The sequence below is a fragment of the Capricornis sumatraensis genome, chromosome 19, assembly GCF_032405125.1.
Source record: "Capricornis sumatraensis isolate serow.1 chromosome 19, serow.2, whole genome shotgun sequence".
In the NCBI taxonomy this organism is placed as follows: Eukaryota; Metazoa; Chordata; class Mammalia; order Artiodactyla; family Bovidae; genus Capricornis; species Capricornis sumatraensis.
This window is the reverse complement of record NC_091087.1, coordinates 22,681,144-22,700,992: the sequence shown is the minus strand read 5'-3', so window position 1 is coordinate 22,700,992 and position 19,849 is coordinate 22,681,144. Positions and strand designations below refer to the sequence as shown.

At 42.7% G+C, this 19,849-nt stretch overlaps 1 protein-coding gene across 1 annotated transcript in view; it reads right to left on the bottom strand.

The window, feature by feature from the left end:
* Positions 1–15,497, bottom strand: part of AGBL1 (AGBL carboxypeptidase 1) — an 874,683-nt gene extending 859,186 nt beyond the window's left edge. Inside the window, exon 1 of the mRNA XM_068991508.1 lies at positions 15,449–15,497. Within this exon, the coding sequence (XP_068847609.1) occupies positions 15,449–15,497 (49 nt within the window). The remainder of the gene's footprint in view (positions 1–15,448) is intronic.
* Between the last annotated feature and the right edge of the window lie 4,352 nt (positions 15,498–19,849).

Genomic DNA, 19,849 nt, shown 5'->3' with positions numbered 1-19,849 from the left:
AGATGGTGAAGGGAGTTGTGAAAGTCTGTGGACAAGAACTAGGTCTCACTCATTTCTGCATTCCTGTGTTCTGAGGTGCAATAGATAATCGGTATATTTTATTGGATCCATTTATCCAGCTAAGAGATTGCCCGCTTTTAGTTCAATGCCCACTAATGCTCCCTGAGAACAAGCACCCTCTCCTAGGCTTCTGCTGCACCTTCCAGCAGGGAGATAGATCTGGGCATACAGAATCTACTAAATCACCACCCCTAAATTGGTTTGACCCGTGGCCAACACAGTTGGCTGCACACACTCCAGTCGTTCTTCTATAATTGCTTCCCAGAAAATCCCATTTGTTTCAAGCCCGGGGCAGCAGCCTGCTGATGAAAGATACACACTCTACTTGTCCCCTGCCTGGGGAATGGGCCACAGTTCACCTCCTCTGTCTTTCTCCTTTTCCTATGATTGGTTGAGATGTGAGTATGATCCCAGATAGGGGCTTCCCCTGGTGGCTTAGCGGCAAAGAACCTGCCTGCAACTGCATGAGAATTTCTGCAATACAAGAGACGTGGGTTCAACCCCTGGGTGGGGAAGATCCCATGGAGCAGGAAATAGCAACCCACTCCAGTATTCTTGCCTGGGAAATCCCCTGGACAGAGGAGTCTCGTGGGCTACAGTCCATGGGGTCGAAAAGAGTCAGACATGATTTAGGGACTAAACCACCACACCACCATGAACCCAGATCTGGGTAAGGAAACTCAAATAGAAGTCGACTGAGAGATTCCAGAAAAGATTTTCCTCCAAGATTTAAAAAGAGAAACCATGAAAAACAAAGCAAAAAGACAAACCCTCTGTTTCTTATTTGGGACACTGTTGTCTGAGGACACAACCCTGGGTCACTGGTGACATTGCTAAGCTGTGAACCAGCTCTATAAAACCGCCTACCTATACCCTTTCGTTGGTGTTCAGCTGCTCGGCTGCGTCCGACTCCGCGACCCCGTGGACTGCAGCACGCCAGGTTTCCCTGTCCTTCATAGACTTTCAGGTATATGAAATGGTAAGCATCCTCACTTATAAAAGCTATTTTCAATCAGGTAGTTTGTTATGAAGAGGGAGAGAAGAAAGTTTTTACACCTCTGCTTGTCCTCTTCCAAATCATGAGTTAATAAACAGGAAAGAAATTGATTTCACAAACTACGGCCAGCCCCAGAGAATCCTGCTATTCCGCCGACACTGAGACAGTGCTGTCATAGAGATGTTTAGTTCATAATGTTCTCGCTCAGCTCTGAGCTAGAATGAATCAGCACAATGTTGTTTTTCTTTAAGTAAAAATTATGGCTATCAGTGGAGGGAAAAAACACTCCACCAAATCTCCACTGGCATTAATATATGCACTGCTGTATTTACCAATAAATATTTTACACTATTTAGAAGAATAACACAAAACCATTATCTCACCCACAGTAATAATAAATGAGCAATTAAAGAAGGCAGGATGCGACATGCCTCCATTTTCCTTTAATGATCCTTTTAAATGAATCATTGAGTAATTCCCTGTTGTTTAAGACTTCCCCATTAAAAAAAGAAAAGAAAAAGGATTTGCCAAGCTTTCTAATAGAGGCAGGCAGCTGAAAGAACAAACAGTGTCTTTCACAGTCTGTGGGGTTTTAAACTACATTTTTCTGAAATACTGTTTTGAATTTGTTGCTCACTTGCTTTGAAATCGTTGTCTCCCTGTTGCCTTCCTCCTCCTGACTCTCCATGAAGATATAAGACCCTTCACATCACTCAGCTTCAAGGGTTCATCTCCATCTACCCCCCCAACCCCAGTACCAAGTATATTGGCCACAAAGGACCAGTCTCTGTGCCCCAAGCCCATCACAGGCTCCTATGCCTTCAAAGTTTTGCTCACATTGCTTCTACTGATGGAGTATTATTTCTCCTTGTGAAGAGCATGGAACCTACTTGTACTTAGCCCACAAAACCTACTTGTATTTCAATTCCAAGCTCAAGTTCCCTTTCTACAGTTTTTCCATATTACCTACCTTCCTGGCACTCATTACCCAAAACTGCCACATGTCTGCATACGTTGGTTACTGTACAACTACCAGGCATGCCATTCGCAAGGACTATCACATAATCAGTGCCTCTAAAGTGGGATGGTGCAGTGGCCCAGCCAGTCCAAGAACAGAATTATTTGCTCTAAATACTTGATTTCTCACAATCCACTTTGCCCCTCCTTTTATTATAATTCTTACTAAATCCTGGTTATTTTCTTGCCTCTGTGTTTTGGTTGTCTATTGCATGGGTAACAAACCACCCTGACACCTATTGGATTAAAGAAATAGCCTTTTTATTTTCTCTCTTGATTTTGTGGACAGGGAATTTGGGCAGGGCTTAACTGGGAGAGTCTTCTATTTCCCGTGGTGTTAACTAAGGCCACTGGGTGGCGTTCAGCTGGCAGATGAAGTGGCTGATCTGGAGGGTATATGATGGCCTCATTTGTACGTCTGATACCTTGGCACAGATGGGTTTCTGTTTGGCAGGCTGAAGGACTGGGCTTATCGTGGACTATGAACCAGAATGCCTCCATGTGGCCTTTCCAACATGTTAGTCTTAAGGAACTTGGACTTCTTACACAGCAGACCAAGCATCCCAAGAGAACTGAGTAGACGTTGCAAGGCCTCTTTTGGCTTAGCCTCAGTTTAACCATCACCTCCGCTGCATCCTATTGGCCAGTCAGGTTACTGATGATAGCCCAGATTTGAGTGGATGGAATTACTCTCTACCTCTCAACTGGAGGAGTAGAAAAAAAGTTGCAGCCATTTTTAATCTCCCACCCTCTCCTTAGACTTTGAGCTTCTCCAGAACAAGTATTTTATCTCATTCCCCATGTGGCATCTTACACAAAGTAGGTATTCAGTAAACATCCCAAATGTTATAAAATGGGATGAGATAGGATGGAAAATAATAGAATGGAATGGCTTGGGAAGGGATGGGATGGATGGGATAAAATGGAATGGAATGGGATATAATGGAATGGAAATAATATGAAATCTGCCAGAGCCTTGCTACCCTATTCTCTTTGATGACAGGATTTACCTCAAAGCATATTCCAGTGAGAACATCCTTACACAAATTTATGACAAGGTATACAGATCAACTTTTCTATGAATCCAGCAACCGAACCAACAATTATAGGGTGCCTACTATAGGATGCCTATTATGGCGCTAGTGGTTAAGAACCCACCTGCCAATGCAAGATTCACACACACACCCTAGGATCCCCTGGAGGAGGGCATGGCAACCCACTCTGGTATTCTTGCCTGGAGAATCCCATGGACAGAGAAGGGATCACAAAGAGTAGGACATGACTGACGTGATGTAGTATCTTGTGCCAAGACCTGTGTTAATGAACAGGGAACATCAATATCACCCCAGACAATGTGGAGGGAAAAGAAGTATCCTGCGCCCCTCTCTGAAGTTTTCTCAAGTCTACACCCAACTTTACTGAACAGGGGGGAAAGGCCACCCCAATCCCATTTTCTGTAACACCCCTGACATCACAGAAATGGAGTGCTTACACTCGGCTCCTCTGTTCCCACAGATGCAAGGAATAAGCCCATGCAATTCTAATTCTTAATCTCTAAAGAATAAGACAGAACCTCTTCCAAATTCATGAGCCAAGAGCACAGGACACAGCTCATAGCCCAAGAAAACCAGATTGCCAAAAATAAATTTGCTCTTCAGTCACGCAGTTTGAACACTCACTAGAAATGGTCCATTGGCTAAAGAAAAGACATTATTAAATTTGGAGCTGGTAATGAGTGATGAAAGAGGGTACTGATCACAAACTTCAATGACTGAAAATGGTTATTATACCAGAAATGGTGACCAATAGCTCTCTGTCTTCACACAAGAAGAAACAGGGAGAAGCTGCATAGTTAGAAGTTTAGTTGGGGCAGAAGGGAAAACTTCCTGTCAAGGCTGAGACGAGTTTAAAAGAGGGAGAGTTGTTTTAAATGAGTATGGACTGAAATATCTACGAAAGTGTGAAAGAGTTAGTGGCTCAATCATGTCCGACTCTTTGTGACCCCATGGACTGTAGCCCCAGGGACTGAACACGGGTCTCTGGCATTGCAGGTAGATTCTTCACTGTCTGAGCCACCAGATGGTTATGAAATAGTTTATTTTTAATTTATTTATTTTAATTGGAAGATAATTATCAATTGTGATGATTTTGCCATAAATCAACATGAATCGGCCATAGGCATACACCTGTCCCCTCCATCCTGAGCCACCCACCCACCCCCTCCCTTCCCACCCACCCCCCTCCCTCCCCACCCCATCCCTCCAGGCTGTCACACAGCACTGGCTTTGGGTGCCCTGCTTCATGCATGAAACTCACACTGGTTATTTATTTTACATATAATAATGTATACATGTAGCTTCATATATATACATATATATGTAGCTTCAATGCTATTCTCTCAAATCATCCCACCCTCTCCTTAGTTCTAATGAGGTGGATGAATCTAGAACCTATTATATGGAGTGAATTAAATCACAAAGAGAAAGAGAAATCACAAAGAGAAAGATAAATATCATATACTAACACTTATGTATGGAATCTAGAAAGATGGAACCGATGATCCCACATGCAGGGCAACAAAGGAGACACAGATGTAAAGAAATAAGAGCTTTCTCAATACAATGGATGTTGGGCTGGAAATAGGAAAAAACAAGAAGCTTGCCATAATTACAGAAGCTGGGTGCTGTGGTTTTATAATATTGAAAAATAAACATCATGACACAATAGAATAAAGTGAAATGGTATGTAATGTTTTCTGTCTTAGGTGGACTCTTTAGAATGAACAAGCCATACAGAGGGCAGTAAGTCCAAAAGAGAAAAACAAATATACTATATTAAATTCATATATGTGGAATCTAGAAGAACTGTGTCTATGATCTTATGTGCAAAGCAGAATCATAGGCACAGCTGTAGAGAACAAATGTATGGATACCAAGGGAGAAAGGAGGGGAAGGGAAGAGTCAGGAGATTGGGGCTGACAGATATAAACTATTGACACGATGTATAAAATAGATAACTAGTGAGAATCTACTGTGTAGCACAGGAAACTGTGTTTAATGTACTGTGGTGACCTGAATGGGAAGGAAGTCCAAAAGGGAGGGACTTATACACGTACGTATATGTATATATACACGTACATGTATACATATTAGCTGATTCACTTTGCTGTACAGTAGAAACTAACACACCATTGTAAAGCAACTATACTCCATTTAAAACTAATTTTATTATTTTTTTTTTACTTTACAATATTGTATTGGTTTTGCCACACATCAACATAAAAATTTAAACATACTTCGCTACTGATAAAAGAATGAACAATCCCACTAGGATCTTTCCTCATAATTCTTGGGCTCCAGAATTTGACAAATGCCCTAGTCATATGTTGGGTCTTACATAATTAATTGTTAAGAATACAGTGAAGAGGAACTAAAGGGCCTCTTGATGAAAATGAAAGAGGAGAGTGAAAAAGCTGGCCTGAAACTCAACATTGAAAAAATGAAGATCATGGCATCTGGTCCCATCACTTCATAGCAAATAGAAGGGGAAACAATGGAAACAGTGACAGACTTTATTTTCTCTGCCTTCAAAATCACTGCAGATGGTAAGTGCAGCCATGAAATTAAAAGACGCTTGCTCCTTGGAAGAAAAGCTATGACCAACCTAGACAGCATATTAAAAAGAAGAGACATTACTTTCCCAACAAAGCTATGGCTTTTCCAGTAGTCATGTAAGAATGTGAGAGTTGGACCATAAAGAAGGCTAAGCACCAAGGAATTGATGCTTTTGAACAGTGGTGCTGGAGAAGACTCTTGAGAGTCCCTTGGACAGCAAGGAGATCCAACCAGTCAATCCTAAAGGAAATCAGTCCTGAATATTCATTGGAAGGACTGATGCTGAAGCTGAAGCTCCAATACTTTGGCCACCTGATTTGAAGAACTGACTCACTGGAAAAGACCCTGATGCTGGGAGAGATTGAAGGCAGGAGGAGAAGGGGATGACAGAGAATGAGATGGTTAGATGAGATCACCAACTCAATGGATATAAGTTTGAGCAAGCTCCAGGAAATGATAGACAGGGAAGTCTGGCATGCTGCAGTCCATGGGGTTGCAAAGAGTTGGACATGACTAAGAAACTGACCAACAACGAAGAATACCAATGTTTTCCCTTCAAATAAAGGGGCATACATGGTTCAGCCTCGGGTAAAGTTAGAGCGCAGTCTATTTTTTATTTGGCAAATATTGTCAGGTACTTACTTTGCACCAGGTACTGTGTTAGGTGCCAGGAATAACACTGATAGCATAAATATACACAGTCCCTGTCCTCATCAAACTTTCAAGCCAGTTAGAAAGGCAGATAGCTAAATAGTCACCCAAAGAAATGTAGAATTGCAACTGAGGATAAGTACCCACGTTTATTTTGTCATGTGACCATAAAATAAGGTTATTTAATGTGAATCAGTAAAGGATTTCCTTAAGAAATAACATACTTATTTGCAAAGTGGAAATAGAAACACAGATGTGTGGATACTAAGGGGAGAAAGAGGGTGGTGGGATGAACTAGGAGATTGGGATTGACATATATACACTATAGATACTATGTATAAAATAGATAACTAAACGGGGCTTCCCAGGTGGTGCTAGTGGTAAAGAACCACTTCACCTGCCAATGCAGGTAGACATAAGAGATGCGGGTTTGATCCCTGTGTCGGGAAGATCCCCTGGAGGAGGGCACAGCAACCCATCCCAATATCCTTGCCTGGAGAATCCCATGGACAGAGGAGCTTGGCAGGCTGTAGTCCATAGGGCTGCAAAAAGTTGGACACAACTGAAGGGACTTAGGATGCACATGCAATGAGAACCCACTGTGTAGAACAGGGAATCCTGCTCATTGCTCTGTGGTGACCTAAATGGGAAGGAAATCAAAAAAGAGGAAATATATGGATAGGTATAGCTGACTCTCTTTGCTGTATAGTAGAGACCAGCACAACATTGTAAAGCAACTATGCTCCAATTAAAAAAAAAAAAAAGAATAATAAAATTTTCCTTTTCTTTTTAAAAAAACTAGTAGCACTTAAGCTGAGAGTGAAAGAATAAGCTAATTTTAACTAGGAGAAGATTGGAGGGCAGAATGCTCAGGACGAAACCAGGCAAATAAGAGTAGTGTACAGTTACATAGCTGGTAGGAACATGCAGAGATAAGGGAGATAAACAAGGCCAGTGAAGTTAGGGTAGAGAAAGGGACAGGGGTGTTTGAAGAATGTACTTCTAATTCAAATAGACCTTGGTCACCAAAACCTTTGTACAACTTACTTTCTTTCCTACATTATTGGGCTAATCACTGAATCCAGCTGAAGGATACAATTGGGTTAGAAATACCAGAACAGATGCAAAATGCTTAGCCGTCTGCCTAAGTCACAATAGATGTTCGATCGGCTGTTGGGGAATAAACATTGCCATGAGCATGCCTAACAAAATGTGAGTCGTCTAAAAACAGATCTGAAGATCTTTAGAAAGGCATCTCCCTGGATCAATTTTACACCCAGATCACGATGTTTTCAATTTAGCAGGATACTCTTCAGGAGGAGAGAAAAATAACCAAAACAAGTGAAAATGGTGACGTTGTGTCCTCTGAAAAGAGACAGTTTATAATCCTATGCTTTGTCTATGTCCAGCACACTTGTTGCATTTGGTAAACAGTAAAGACTCTGAGTCCTAATCATTACAACAGCAATCAACAGCATCCCATCCTTGAGATGTTCTCTGATTTCTTTTGAGTGACAGTCAGCGGAGAGCAGACTTGTCTCCATTTCCAGGAAGGCTGTGAAGTCGCTCCAGAGCACAGCTGACAAACAAGAGCACAAAACTTGCAAGTTAGAATTAAGGATTGCTGAAAAGAAGTGCCAAACTGTTTTCAGCTTTTCTGAATGGATTCTAAACAGAGCTAGTAAGTAACATGTCCAGGTGCCTGTCACTCAGTGTTCAGTACCAAAGTGGAGGAAGCGAGTGCTCCTTCCTGTTCAGCCAGCAGCTGCCACCCACTACCTTGATCCTCTCTGAATCCATCAACCTCCCAAGCACACAGGGAAGATTAAAAGCACCGAGACAGGGAGGCTCCGTTCTGCCACTGAAAGGCCACAGAACCAAGCAGTTTCCAAAAACACAAAGAAGAAGCCCTTTTCTGGGTCCTTCCACCCAGCTAGTTCTTAGCCAGCTGGTCTAAAGCACAGTCATGAGGCAACAGAAGTTCGACTCTGAGGTCCTCATGTCTCCCATTTCAGGGACCCCATCATTTTGTAGTCTTGCTCCACCACTTGGCTGTTCTCTAACCTAGTAGATAATGACCTTCCCCAACCCACTCTGTAAAGCTGCTTTTCAGAGGTATTCTGTAGTTTGAGAGTTAAGAACTAGGCATCAGGTTATGAACTGACATCCCATATAGCCCATAATGGGGCTTCCCAGGTGGCGCAGGGGTAAAGAATCCACCTGCCAGACTCAGGTTCAGGGTCAGGGAGATCCCCTGGAGTAGGATATGGAACCCCCTCCAGTACTTTTGCCTGGAAACTTCCATGGACAGAGGAGCCTGGCAATTACAGTCCATGGGGTCGCAAAGAGTCAGGCACAACTGAGCACACGCACAGCCCGCAATGCTGTGAATATTGCCACTGAGGGCCCACTTCGCTTCGGATATCACTTACTCCTTAATCCTGAAAACCATCTTGCAACTTGCATGCAGGATCTTAGTTCTCTGACCAGGGACCAAACCCATGGCCCCTGCAGGTCTGCAGTGCTACCTCTGAGTCCTAACCACTGGACCACCAGGGAATTGCCTGAAATCATCTTGCAATTTTGATATTTTTATTCCTACTGTACTAGTGAGGAGACAGCAGCCAAAGGAATAATTTCCTTGATAGCAAGAGCAACCTTTCAAAAAATAAATCACTTTCAAAGTAACTAAATTAATGTTTCTTTAGTGGAAACTCTCTGATTCTAGAGAACAAACTGACAATTTTAAAACATGCCTATAAGTGCTTTATCACACCTACGACCAAGAGGTGGGCTTCCCTCACAGCTCAGTTGGTAAAGCATCTGCCTGCAATGCAGGAGACCCAGGTTCAACCCCTGGGTCAGGAAGATCCCCTGGAGAAGGAAATGGCCACCCACTCCAGAATTCTTGCCTGGAGAATCCCGTGGACAGAGGCGCCTGGCAGGCTACAGTCAATGGGGGTCACAAGAGTTATATGCAACTTAGCAACTAAAGAGAGAGAAAGACTAAGAAGTAGAATCTATGGCCCATATTCTTGAATCTTGGCCAAGTGACTCCCTTATTACCAATAAATTGTAGCAGAAGTGACACTGCTTAACTTCCAAGGCTAAGCCATAAAAAGTGATGGAATTCTACTTAGGTCACTGGGATGTTGGCATCTGGAGCCCTCACCCACCATGTGCAAGCACTGAATCCCCTAAAGCAGCCATGATGTAAGGGTGCCCACACTACATGGAATGACCCACCTCCCATTGTTATTGTTGTTATTTAGTCACCAAATTGTGTCTGACCCTTTGCAACCCCATGGACTGTAGCCCATCTGTTTCCTCTGTCCATGGGATTTCCCAGGCAAGAATAAAGGAGTCGGTTGTCATTTTGTTCCCCAGAGGAATCTTCCCAATCCAGGGATCAAACCCCTGTGTCTCTTGCATTGGCAGATGGATTCTTTACAACTGGACCATCAGGGAAGCTGTGATAGACAGCCCCAATTTAAACAGCTTCCTAGGGATCACTCAGCATCAGCTGTGGCCTGTAGCAGCAAGAAATCTTGGCTATCTAGATCAGTTGAACCTTCAGATAATTGCATCCCCAGACAGCTTCCAGTACAACACACAACAGACACCAAGCAAGAACTACCCTGCCGAGTCCCTTCCAAACTGTGAGAAAAATGAAACGTTTGCTTCAAGCCACTGATATTGGGATCATTCGTTATGCAGTAATAGTAACTGAAACATAAACCCATCTGAAAAGTAGATCAATTAAAAAATGCATTGAAAGTTTGATTTCTAAAAACCAGAATTTGGAATGCATGACAGTAAAAGAAAATGAGAAGGACCTAGACCTTTTAAACTGTGAAATATCACAAAGATTTTACAAGATCTCATTGGTTTTTGTGAGAGACCACGTGACAGCACAGAAAACGCCAGACGTGAAGACAGTAGACCTACTTCTCACCCAACTCTTCCTTTACGACTTTAGAGACATCGTTTACCTTCTCTGGCCTTTACTTGCTTTCCTCATTCTTCAACTAAGAGAACAAGAGGAGATGACTTCTCAGGTCCCTCCCTCCCAACATTATGACCCTGTGGCATTCAATGATGTCAGACTGGGCCAAAGAGAAGATCTTCAGGCTAACAGGTAAACTTTCTAGTTTTGGTGCTGTGGGCCAAGAGTGGCTGCTTAAACGTGGATCGGACTGAAAATTAGAGATGAGAGAGTGAGAGACGGCATCTGTTCATTCTCTGGAAGCACGCTCAAGGGTCTCAGAGGACAGATATGCCCTTGGAGGCCTCAAGCAGTGCATGATGTGCTCTCAGAGACATCCCTCCAGGTCCAGAATAATCCAGAAAGAGGCCAGTGTTAACTTCAGGTCCAGGATCCCTGCTCTTGCCACTCCTGTGTGTGCCCTCCCTCCCAAGACCTCTCCTCACCTTTGTGAACGTAAGACAGCACTCTGCCATTTTCTAAAAAGAAACAGCTCTTACATTTGGCATTTTTCCCAGGGAGAGATTCTTTCCCTTTTGGTTCACAGATGCCGACATCTGGGTGATGATGAATCCCAACACTTACCTCCCATTTTCACACTTTTCTTTTAATGTCCACTCTGCCCATTCTCCCTCAAAACCTTCCACTCTGCCAACTATCTTCTCTAAAGGATTTGCCAATGAATTAGCTTACACTAAGGTCAGGTTTCTCAAACTCGATACTATTGATACTTGGGGCCAGATAATTATTTGTTGAAGTGAAGATGGAGTGCCGACTTATGTTGTAGGATTTTTTTTTAAGATTTATTTATTTATCTATGGCTGCTCTGGGTCTTTGTTGCTGTATGTGAGCTTTCTCTAGTTGCAGCAGGTGGGGACTCCTCTCTAGTTGCGGTGTGCAGGCTTCTTAAGGTGGTGGTTTCTCTTGCTGCACAGCATGGGCTCTAGGGCGCACAGGTTCAATAGCTGTGGTGTATGGGTTTAGCCATCTCTTGGCATGTGGGATCTCCCTGGACCAGGGATCAAACCCATGTCCCCTGCATTGGCAGGTAGATTCTTTAACACTGAGCCACCAGGGAAGCCCCCCCCCCTTTTTTTTTCAGTTTTAAGTGGGTTTCATAACAACAAGAGATAAAGGGTTTTCAACAAACACAGTAACAAATGGACATCTAATTGTTAGGAAACATTATCCTGTACACATCATAATTTTTTGTGTATCCTCAAAATACATAGCATTTACAGAGAGAACCATTGCTGCACAGCACAAGAGTATCTGAAGAGGATAAATCAGAGTCAGGCTGTTTAACAGACAAATTTTTAATATATGTACTCTAAATGAAAACAGATAAAAGAGACACCTCAAGGCTGAGGGAGTTTCACCAGACCCCTCTCCCACAATATGCATTTCTGAGATAGGATGGCACAAGGTGTGTCATCCCTGGCCATAAAACAATTGACACAAATACTGGTTTGTTGATCCATTATTAGCCCAACGTTTGAGAAAAGAAAAAAAGTTAGTCGGAGGCAGAACTGGTTCCATCAACAGTAAAGGGAAAAAAAAAAAAAAAGACTCTGCCAATTGCAGTTTATCTCCTTCTGCCGCCTGGGGACCTCTGGCCTTCCTACCTGTTACCCTCTCACTTCTCGGCACGTGGAATTTCCCCAGACCAGGGATCAAACCTGTGTCTGCTGCACTGGCAGGCAGACTGCTCACCACTCAGCCACCAGAGAACTCTCATTTACCTTTCAGTTCAGTTCAGTTCAGTCACTCAGTCGTGTCCGACTCTTTGCAACCCTATGAATGGCAGCACGCCAGGCCTCCCTGTCCATCACCAACTCCCAGAGTTCACTCAAACTCACGTCCATCGAGTCAGTGATGACATCCAGCCATCTCATCCTCTGTCATCCCCTTCTCCTCCTTCTCCTAATCCTTCCCAGCATCAGAGTCTTTTCCAATGAGTCAACTCTACGCATGAGGTGGCCAAAGTACTGGAATTTCAGCTTCAGCATCATTCCTTCCAATGAACACCCAGGACTGATCTCCTTCAGAATGGACTGGTTGGATCTCCCTGCAGTCCAAGGGACTCTCAAGAGTCTTCTCCAACACCACAGTTCGAAAGCATCAATTCTTCGGTGCTCAGCTTTCTTCACAGTCCAACTCTCACATCCATACATGACCACGGGAAAAACCGTAGCCTTGACTAGGTCCTGTTAATGTGTCATGCATGCAAATGGAACAGTGGAAATGTGCACTAAAGTGGGGGCTTTAACTGCCATGTTGGCAGAGTTGCCTTCTACCCTACCAGCTCAAAAGTTCAATCTGTTTTCATTTAGAGTATATATATTAAAAATTTGTCTGTTAAACTCATTGCAGCAAGGGGGCACTCTTTCTGTCCCCTTCTGATGTCTATGTCAAAAAGCCTTCCCTAGCTCTATTATAATTTAATAAAACTTTGCTGCACAAAAAGCTCCAAGTAGTCAAGCCTCATCTCTGACCCCAGATGGAAATCCTCCCCTCTGGAGGTCACGAATCCCAGTGTAACACACGGCTCACAGAAGCAACTGAGGCCATGTGCCACAACCACTGAGCCCACGTGCCCCAGAGCCCGTGCTCCACAACAAGGGAAGGCACCGCAATGAGAAGCCCTCTCACTGCAATGAAGAGGAGCCCCCGCTCGCTGTGACCAGAGAAGCATAAACGACACACTTTCTGGCAACCACAACCGTTGTTACGAACACGTTGCACAAATTTTCTAGAACAGTCACTTGTACTATCCTTTTACTTTTTTAAAGTCGAAACATTCGGTGGTGCAGGTAAACTCCATTTAAGTTTATAACCTGTGCCTCAGCAAGGAATGGTGATGTCCCTTACTCAGCTTTAAGAACTGAAAGTTGAATAATTGAGAAAAGAAAAATAAATTTAATTTAAATATTCAATTTTAATAGTCATAAACATATGAATACTTTAATAATTATGGACAAAAGTTGTTCAAGAGGAGCTACAGAGGATGTGGGACAGTACAGGGCCCAATTGTAAACTTTCTTAAAAAAAGTGCATCATCGGATGTTCAGCAGCATCCCTGGTTTGTACCCACTGGATGCCAATAAGCAGCCCACCCAACTCCCCCTCCTCCTAGTTGTGAAAACTGAACAACACTGCCAAATTCAAAACTGGCCCTGGTCAAGAACCACTCTACTAATGAATTAGTGGCTAATTCCTATGTAACACAATATTCCTCCCAGTATATCTAACGAGAATAACATAAACCAAAGAAATAAAGCTTTTCTTGTTTCAAGGATCAGTGAAAAGCCAAGTCACCGAGATACATAGGGTCCTGGATCCTTTTGGTCACCCCACAAATTACTTCTCCCAGATAACTATCTGCTTTCTTCTTGCATTCACAGCCAGCACTAGAGATCTGGATCACAGGTAAGATCAATCAACACACACGTACACACACTTGGTTAAATTGCAAGCTAGTTGAATTTAGCAGATTTCATTCTATAGTGGATGCCACCAGCTACTCACCTTCTGGAAACTAAGACAATCAACCAAGAATTAAAATAAAGGCATGGCTTGGCTCTCACATGGGACATTACATCTATTTTTGAATGATTAATAATTATCTTCTGTGTAAAATGGTTGATTCTGTTATACTGAAAGAGAACACCCAGTGCATTCTAATAGGTAAAAAGTAAGATTTCTTCTTTATTTCCAATATTTTTCCTGATTTGCCCATGGTTGGCTCAAAGCAGTAAACTAACATAATCAGAAGACATGTATTGGGTTGTAAACATGCCAGGGAGGCCGTTGTAAACAAGCCAATAAGGTCTCAGCTCTCATAGCTTCCTCAGTCTATGAAAAGTTTGCTTAACTAAAGTTTGGTAAGGGTAAAATTAGTAGACATAATAGTTATATGTCCCAACTCCTTTATTCTGCTGTATAAGTATAAATTTCTTCCTCATCTCTAGTAGATGAACTCTTTGGCTTAAAGAGATAAGAAAAAGGCATATGGATGAGTTAGCATATGCTATATAAAAACGTCCTGCCTCCATTAGTAAAAATAAGGCCCAAATCTGTAAGTCCAGCTTGTAAGGGTGGGTTGGGGACCATCACGTGGAGAGGGGCAACTGCAACTCTAAGAGTAATTCTCCTGCTCATGGGTATTCACCTCCCTCCCAAGCTGCTAGGATAGCATATTCCAGAATCAGGACCTAAACTGTGCACACAACTCCAGCAGTTGTATTAAAGAAAGAGGAAGTAGATTTGGTAGATGGCTAGCTGGGCTCTGGCACAGTGCAGTCTCCTCATCCTCCTCTACGGTTTCCCAACAGGTATGATCTCCCATCATGCCCTTGGCTGGCCTCCTGCTAGTGGATGCAATCTTTCCCTCCATTCTGTCTAAACTTGCTAACTATAGACCAAAATAAGCAAGATCAGGAGACACTGGATATTCCATCCTGCATCAAAGGCAGTTTTCCAATTCTTATTTCCTGTGTGAGGACCCACCCTACCATGAAAGGTTGACTCTGGTTTCCAGTACACCTTTCACAAAGAACCAAAAGTTCAAACTCAATGGTAAGCACATTATTTTATAAGAAAAAATAAAAACAGTAACAACAAGAAGGAGTCAGTATATCAAATAACCTATGACCAAAGTTGAAAGCACAAAGTCCTTACACTTCTGGGTGAGTTACAACATAGGAAATAGTCATCAACAGCTAAAAGCAAAAACACCAAAGGCTGAACATTAAGAATTCCAGTAGGGATTTCACTGATGGTCCAGTAATTAAGACTCCGCCCTGCAAGGCAGGGAACTTGGGTTCAATCCCTGATCAGGGAATTAAGACCCCACATGCCGAGGGGCAACTAAGCCCATGTATCATAACTAAAGAGTCCCTGAGTAGCAAGGAAAGATCCTGCATGACACAGCGAACATCCCACATGCCACAACTAAGACTCAATGCAGCCAAATAAACTAATAGATTTTTTTTTAAAAGAATTCCAGTAGTTGTTTCCTTATTTGGAGGCCAGAGTGCTGGTGAGCACCTCAGAAAATGCCTGTCAATACTCAGCTTTAAGTTTCTATGGAAAGCCATTACTCATCCTATCTAAATAGCATACCCTCTTCATCACAGGAGGCACTTCTCAGAAGGATTTCAAACCACGTCATGGTGAGCCTGTTGGACCAGCTGCCCCAGGCCAAACACCTCTGAGGAACCTCAACTGTGGTTTCCATCCTAGACATTCTCATCTTCAAAGCGAAATGCTTCCAACCAAATATATCCAGGAATCTCAGTGCTATGTGGGCAGCTGCAATGGAGTTTGTTTCAAGATTTGTTATATTAATTATAGCCACAAATGTGTGTGTGCTCAGTAGTGTCTGACTCCTCACAACTCCATGGACTATAGCCTGCCAGGCTCCCTGGTCCATGGAATTTTCCAGGCAAGAATACTGGATTGGGTTGCCATTTCCTTCTGCAGGTGATCTTCCCAACCCAGGGGTCAAAGCTGGGTCTGCTCTATTGGCAGGGGGATTCTCTACCACCGTGCTACCTGGGAAGTACCCCCCCTCACCCCAATGCAACTGCTCAACAAAAAGCAGTTTTGAAATAAGTTAGTAATCCTATTTATCTTTCCAAATATTCTATAGCTTCATTTTCAGGACACCCAAAGACTACTTAGGCTTCCCTCATAGCTCAGTTGGTAAAGAATCCACCTGCAATGCAGGAGACTCTGGTTCACTTCCTGGGTCAGGAAGATCTGCTGGAGAAGGGATAGGCTACCCACTCCAGTATTCTTGGGCTTCCTTTGTGGCTCACCTGGTAAAGAATTTGCCTGCAATGTGGGAGACCTGGGCTCGATCCCTGGGTTGGGAAGGTCCCCTGGAGAAGGGAAGGCTACCCACTCTAGCATTCTGGCCTAAAGAATTCCAGTCCATGGGGTCACAAAGAGTCAGACACAACTAAATGACCTTCACTTTCACTTTAAAGACCACTTAGTTAATAATGTATTTTTCATCTGTATCTCTATCACAGATCTTGTTGATCTCTTTGGTGAGTGAAGAGGTTCAAAATGTAATCATTAGGTAACATGTATCAGTGAGAGTATGTTACAAACCATTCTCCCAGAGAAGGTTCATTCCCTACCAATAGAAATTTCTCCTTAACACATGATTAAATTCACACAGACTCTCCCATCTATTTGTGGAATATGTTGGAGGCCTCTTTGGAAATGTGAAATCATACACTGAAGTTATTAAGATGCACTGACGTCACCCGAGAACTCTACCGGGGACACGGTGCCCACTTGAAGGACACTCCTCTCGGTTGTTCATAATTTCACAAGAGATTCTTCAAGCACTCAAACCTCATGAACCTCACTTACATTTCATGAAGTCAAGGGAGCAGGTCAGAGGTAAGGTGAGAGGAAGATATTGATACAAACTGACATCTTATTTTTTTCACATTCATGTCCAAGCAACCAGAAGATTCTGGAAAAACAATGTTAGCAGGCTGGGTTATAAAAACGGATGACAGTTGAGAGGTTAAATAAGTGGGAAAGATAATTTTTAAAAGAGCTACAAAGGATAGAGGTGATGGTTCCACCTTCAAGACTTCAAGGGTCAGAGACTGTAAAAGGCCAGTGGGAGAAAAATGGTCTATCCAAAGATTCAGCAAACAGGCCCTGAATATTTGGCAAGTAGTCAGTTAAGTCACAATTTTAATAGTCCAGAAAAGTGTCTGCAGCTGTGTAGAATCACATAAACCACAAAGAGGACATCAGGCAACTCTCTTGTAATTGCCAGGGCTGAATTCCAAGAACTAAGGAGATACTCAGCAAGCTCTTAGCTAAATGCTCCCTCTTAAGGAGGACACATTTGTTTCAATTCGCCTTTCTCGAACTCAGCTTTATGTTGAATTATCAAATATCGTGATGATGGAAGTTGCTTTTGACTGCATCCTTTCAAGGAATCTGAGAGACAAGGCTGGTACACAGTTACACAGAGATGAAGTGGCATCTCCCTGCCTTCCAGAGAAGGTTCATTTCCCACCAGTAGGAATTTCTCTTTGACACATTATTAAATGAAGCTATAGGTTGAAGAGAAATGAAAGGAAAATTACCGCTTGAAAGTCACCAAGAAGTACAGTCACAGAGTCATGACTACCTACATAAGCAGTAATTAGAAAAAATCTCCGTTTATCTGTCCTTCCCTCCATCCATTCAATTGTTTATTCAATTTATTGGGTATACATTAATACATCAACCCATGGATGAGGAGGATTCAAGGATGCCACCAGTGCAGGAGTTCTCAACCCAACTGCAAAACAAGCCCGAAATGACACAAAAATACTGACATTTTATCCACGTCCATACTGAATTCAGTATATGAGAATGACTAACAGGAGTTCTGGGAAAAGTGTGCGAGAAGGGGAGAAAATGTAATTGTGGAAATCTTCATTATGAAAATATACTGGGGGCTTCTCTGGTGGTCCAGCGGTTAGGAATCCACCTGCCAATGCAAGGAACATGAGTTCGATCCCCGTTCCGGGAAGATCCCACAAGCCCTGGAGTAACTCAGCCCATGTGCCACAGCTCCTGAGCCTGTGCTCTAGAGCCCTTGAGCCCCAGCTACCGAGACCACAAACCGCAACTACGGAAGCCCGCGCACCCAGAGCCCGTGCTCCACGACAGGAGAAGCCACCTCGGAGAGAAGCCCGTGCTCCGCAGCTAGAGAGCAGCCCCACTCTCTGCAACTAGAGAAAGCCTGCGTGCAGCAACACAGACCCAGCACAGCCAGATACCAATAAATCAATACATCTGCTAAAAAGAGGAAATGATAGAGATGTACACTGAGGAGGTAAGAAGTTCTTTCTAAATAGAAGCAACATTTATTTTGGTTAGCCATGACTATCTCAATTTCAAGGTGGAAATCTCTTCTTAAAACCTGATGAATTATTTCTAACTCTGTCTCAAGTTTTGGCTTTAATCTTCTTGAAGGAAGTCATCCAATTGTGCAAATAAAGCACCAGATTTGCCATGATTAAAAATCAAAGGTTTTTTTTTTTTTCTCTCTCCCATCAGGAAGACATGAATTCACTGGATAAGCAAAATCAAGGAGCCTTCAATCAATCAGTTTATATAAAGGGATCATTGCACTTTGGAGGGATGTTTGATCAAATTAGTTCCAAAGTCTCTTTTATTCTCTATAAAAAAAAGTCTATCATTTGAACATCAACCAGTTTTATGCCCATTTACCAAGGGTAGTTATAACTGTGTCTTGTCATTACAGACTGTTTTAAGTTTATATATAATTAGATTAAGCATTAATGACCTTCTTCTGCACGATTTTCAGAGTTTCCATGGTCAATTGTCAAGCATTAGATGCTGAATGATCAGTCTAATCTTTTACTCATAAGAAATTCATTTCAGAAGTCTGGTGTTTGAGCCATAGGATTAGAAATGCAGACATCCTTTGTGAGGAATACATTGATTTCCTGAAAACAATCTGATGAGCCAGTATCAAAGGCATGGACGAAGTCCACTGATGAAATGGAAGCGAAATCTTCACAGAGAATAAAATCCTTGAAAATTTTTCATAAACCTTTTAGATTTAGAATAATTTTGAGTTTTTTTGTTTTGGGTTTTTTTCTTTTTATGTTTTGGCCATAACACAGGGCATCTGGGATCTTGGGCACCAGGGATTGAACCTGCGCCGCTAGCATTGGAAGCAGTCTTAACCATTAGACTGCCAGGGAAGTCCCCCTAGAATAATTTTGATTGGCAGAAAAGTTGCAGAGATACCTGTCACCTTCTTTCCCCATTGCTGACATCTTATAATAGTGTGGCACATTTGTCAAAACTAAGACACTGGCATTGGTACATTATCAACTAGCCTCTAGATCCTCTTGGATTTGGCCAATTTTTATACCAATGTCTTCATGCTGTGCCAAGTCCCTAACTAGGTTATACATGGCATTCAGTCGTCATTTCTCCATTCTCTTTTGGTCTGTGACAGTTTCTCAACCTTTCCTTTTTTCCCATGACCTTGACAGTTTTGAGAAGTACTGAAAGGCTGTCCTCTAGAATGGCCCCCAATCTTTTGTTGTTTTTCAGTCACTAAGTTGTGTCTGACTCTCTGGGACTCCATGGACTGCAGGACACCAGGCTCCTTGGTCCTTTACTATCTCCCGGAGTTTGCTCAAACTCATGTCCATTGAGTCGGTGATGCCATCCAACTAGATCATCCTCTGTCACCTCCTTCTCCTCCCGTCTTCAAATCTTTCCCAGCATTGGGGTCTTCTCCAATGGGTTCGTTCTTCGCAGCAGGTGGCCAAAGTATTGGAGCTTCAACTTCAGCATCAGTCCTTCCAATGAACATTCAGTGTTGATTTCCTTTAAGATTGACTGGTTTGAGCTCCTTACAGTCCAAAAGACTCAAGAATCTTCCTCAGAACCACAATTTGAAAGCATCAATTCTTCAGCCCCCAGGCTGGGTTTGTTCCATTTTTCTCCCCTTCATTA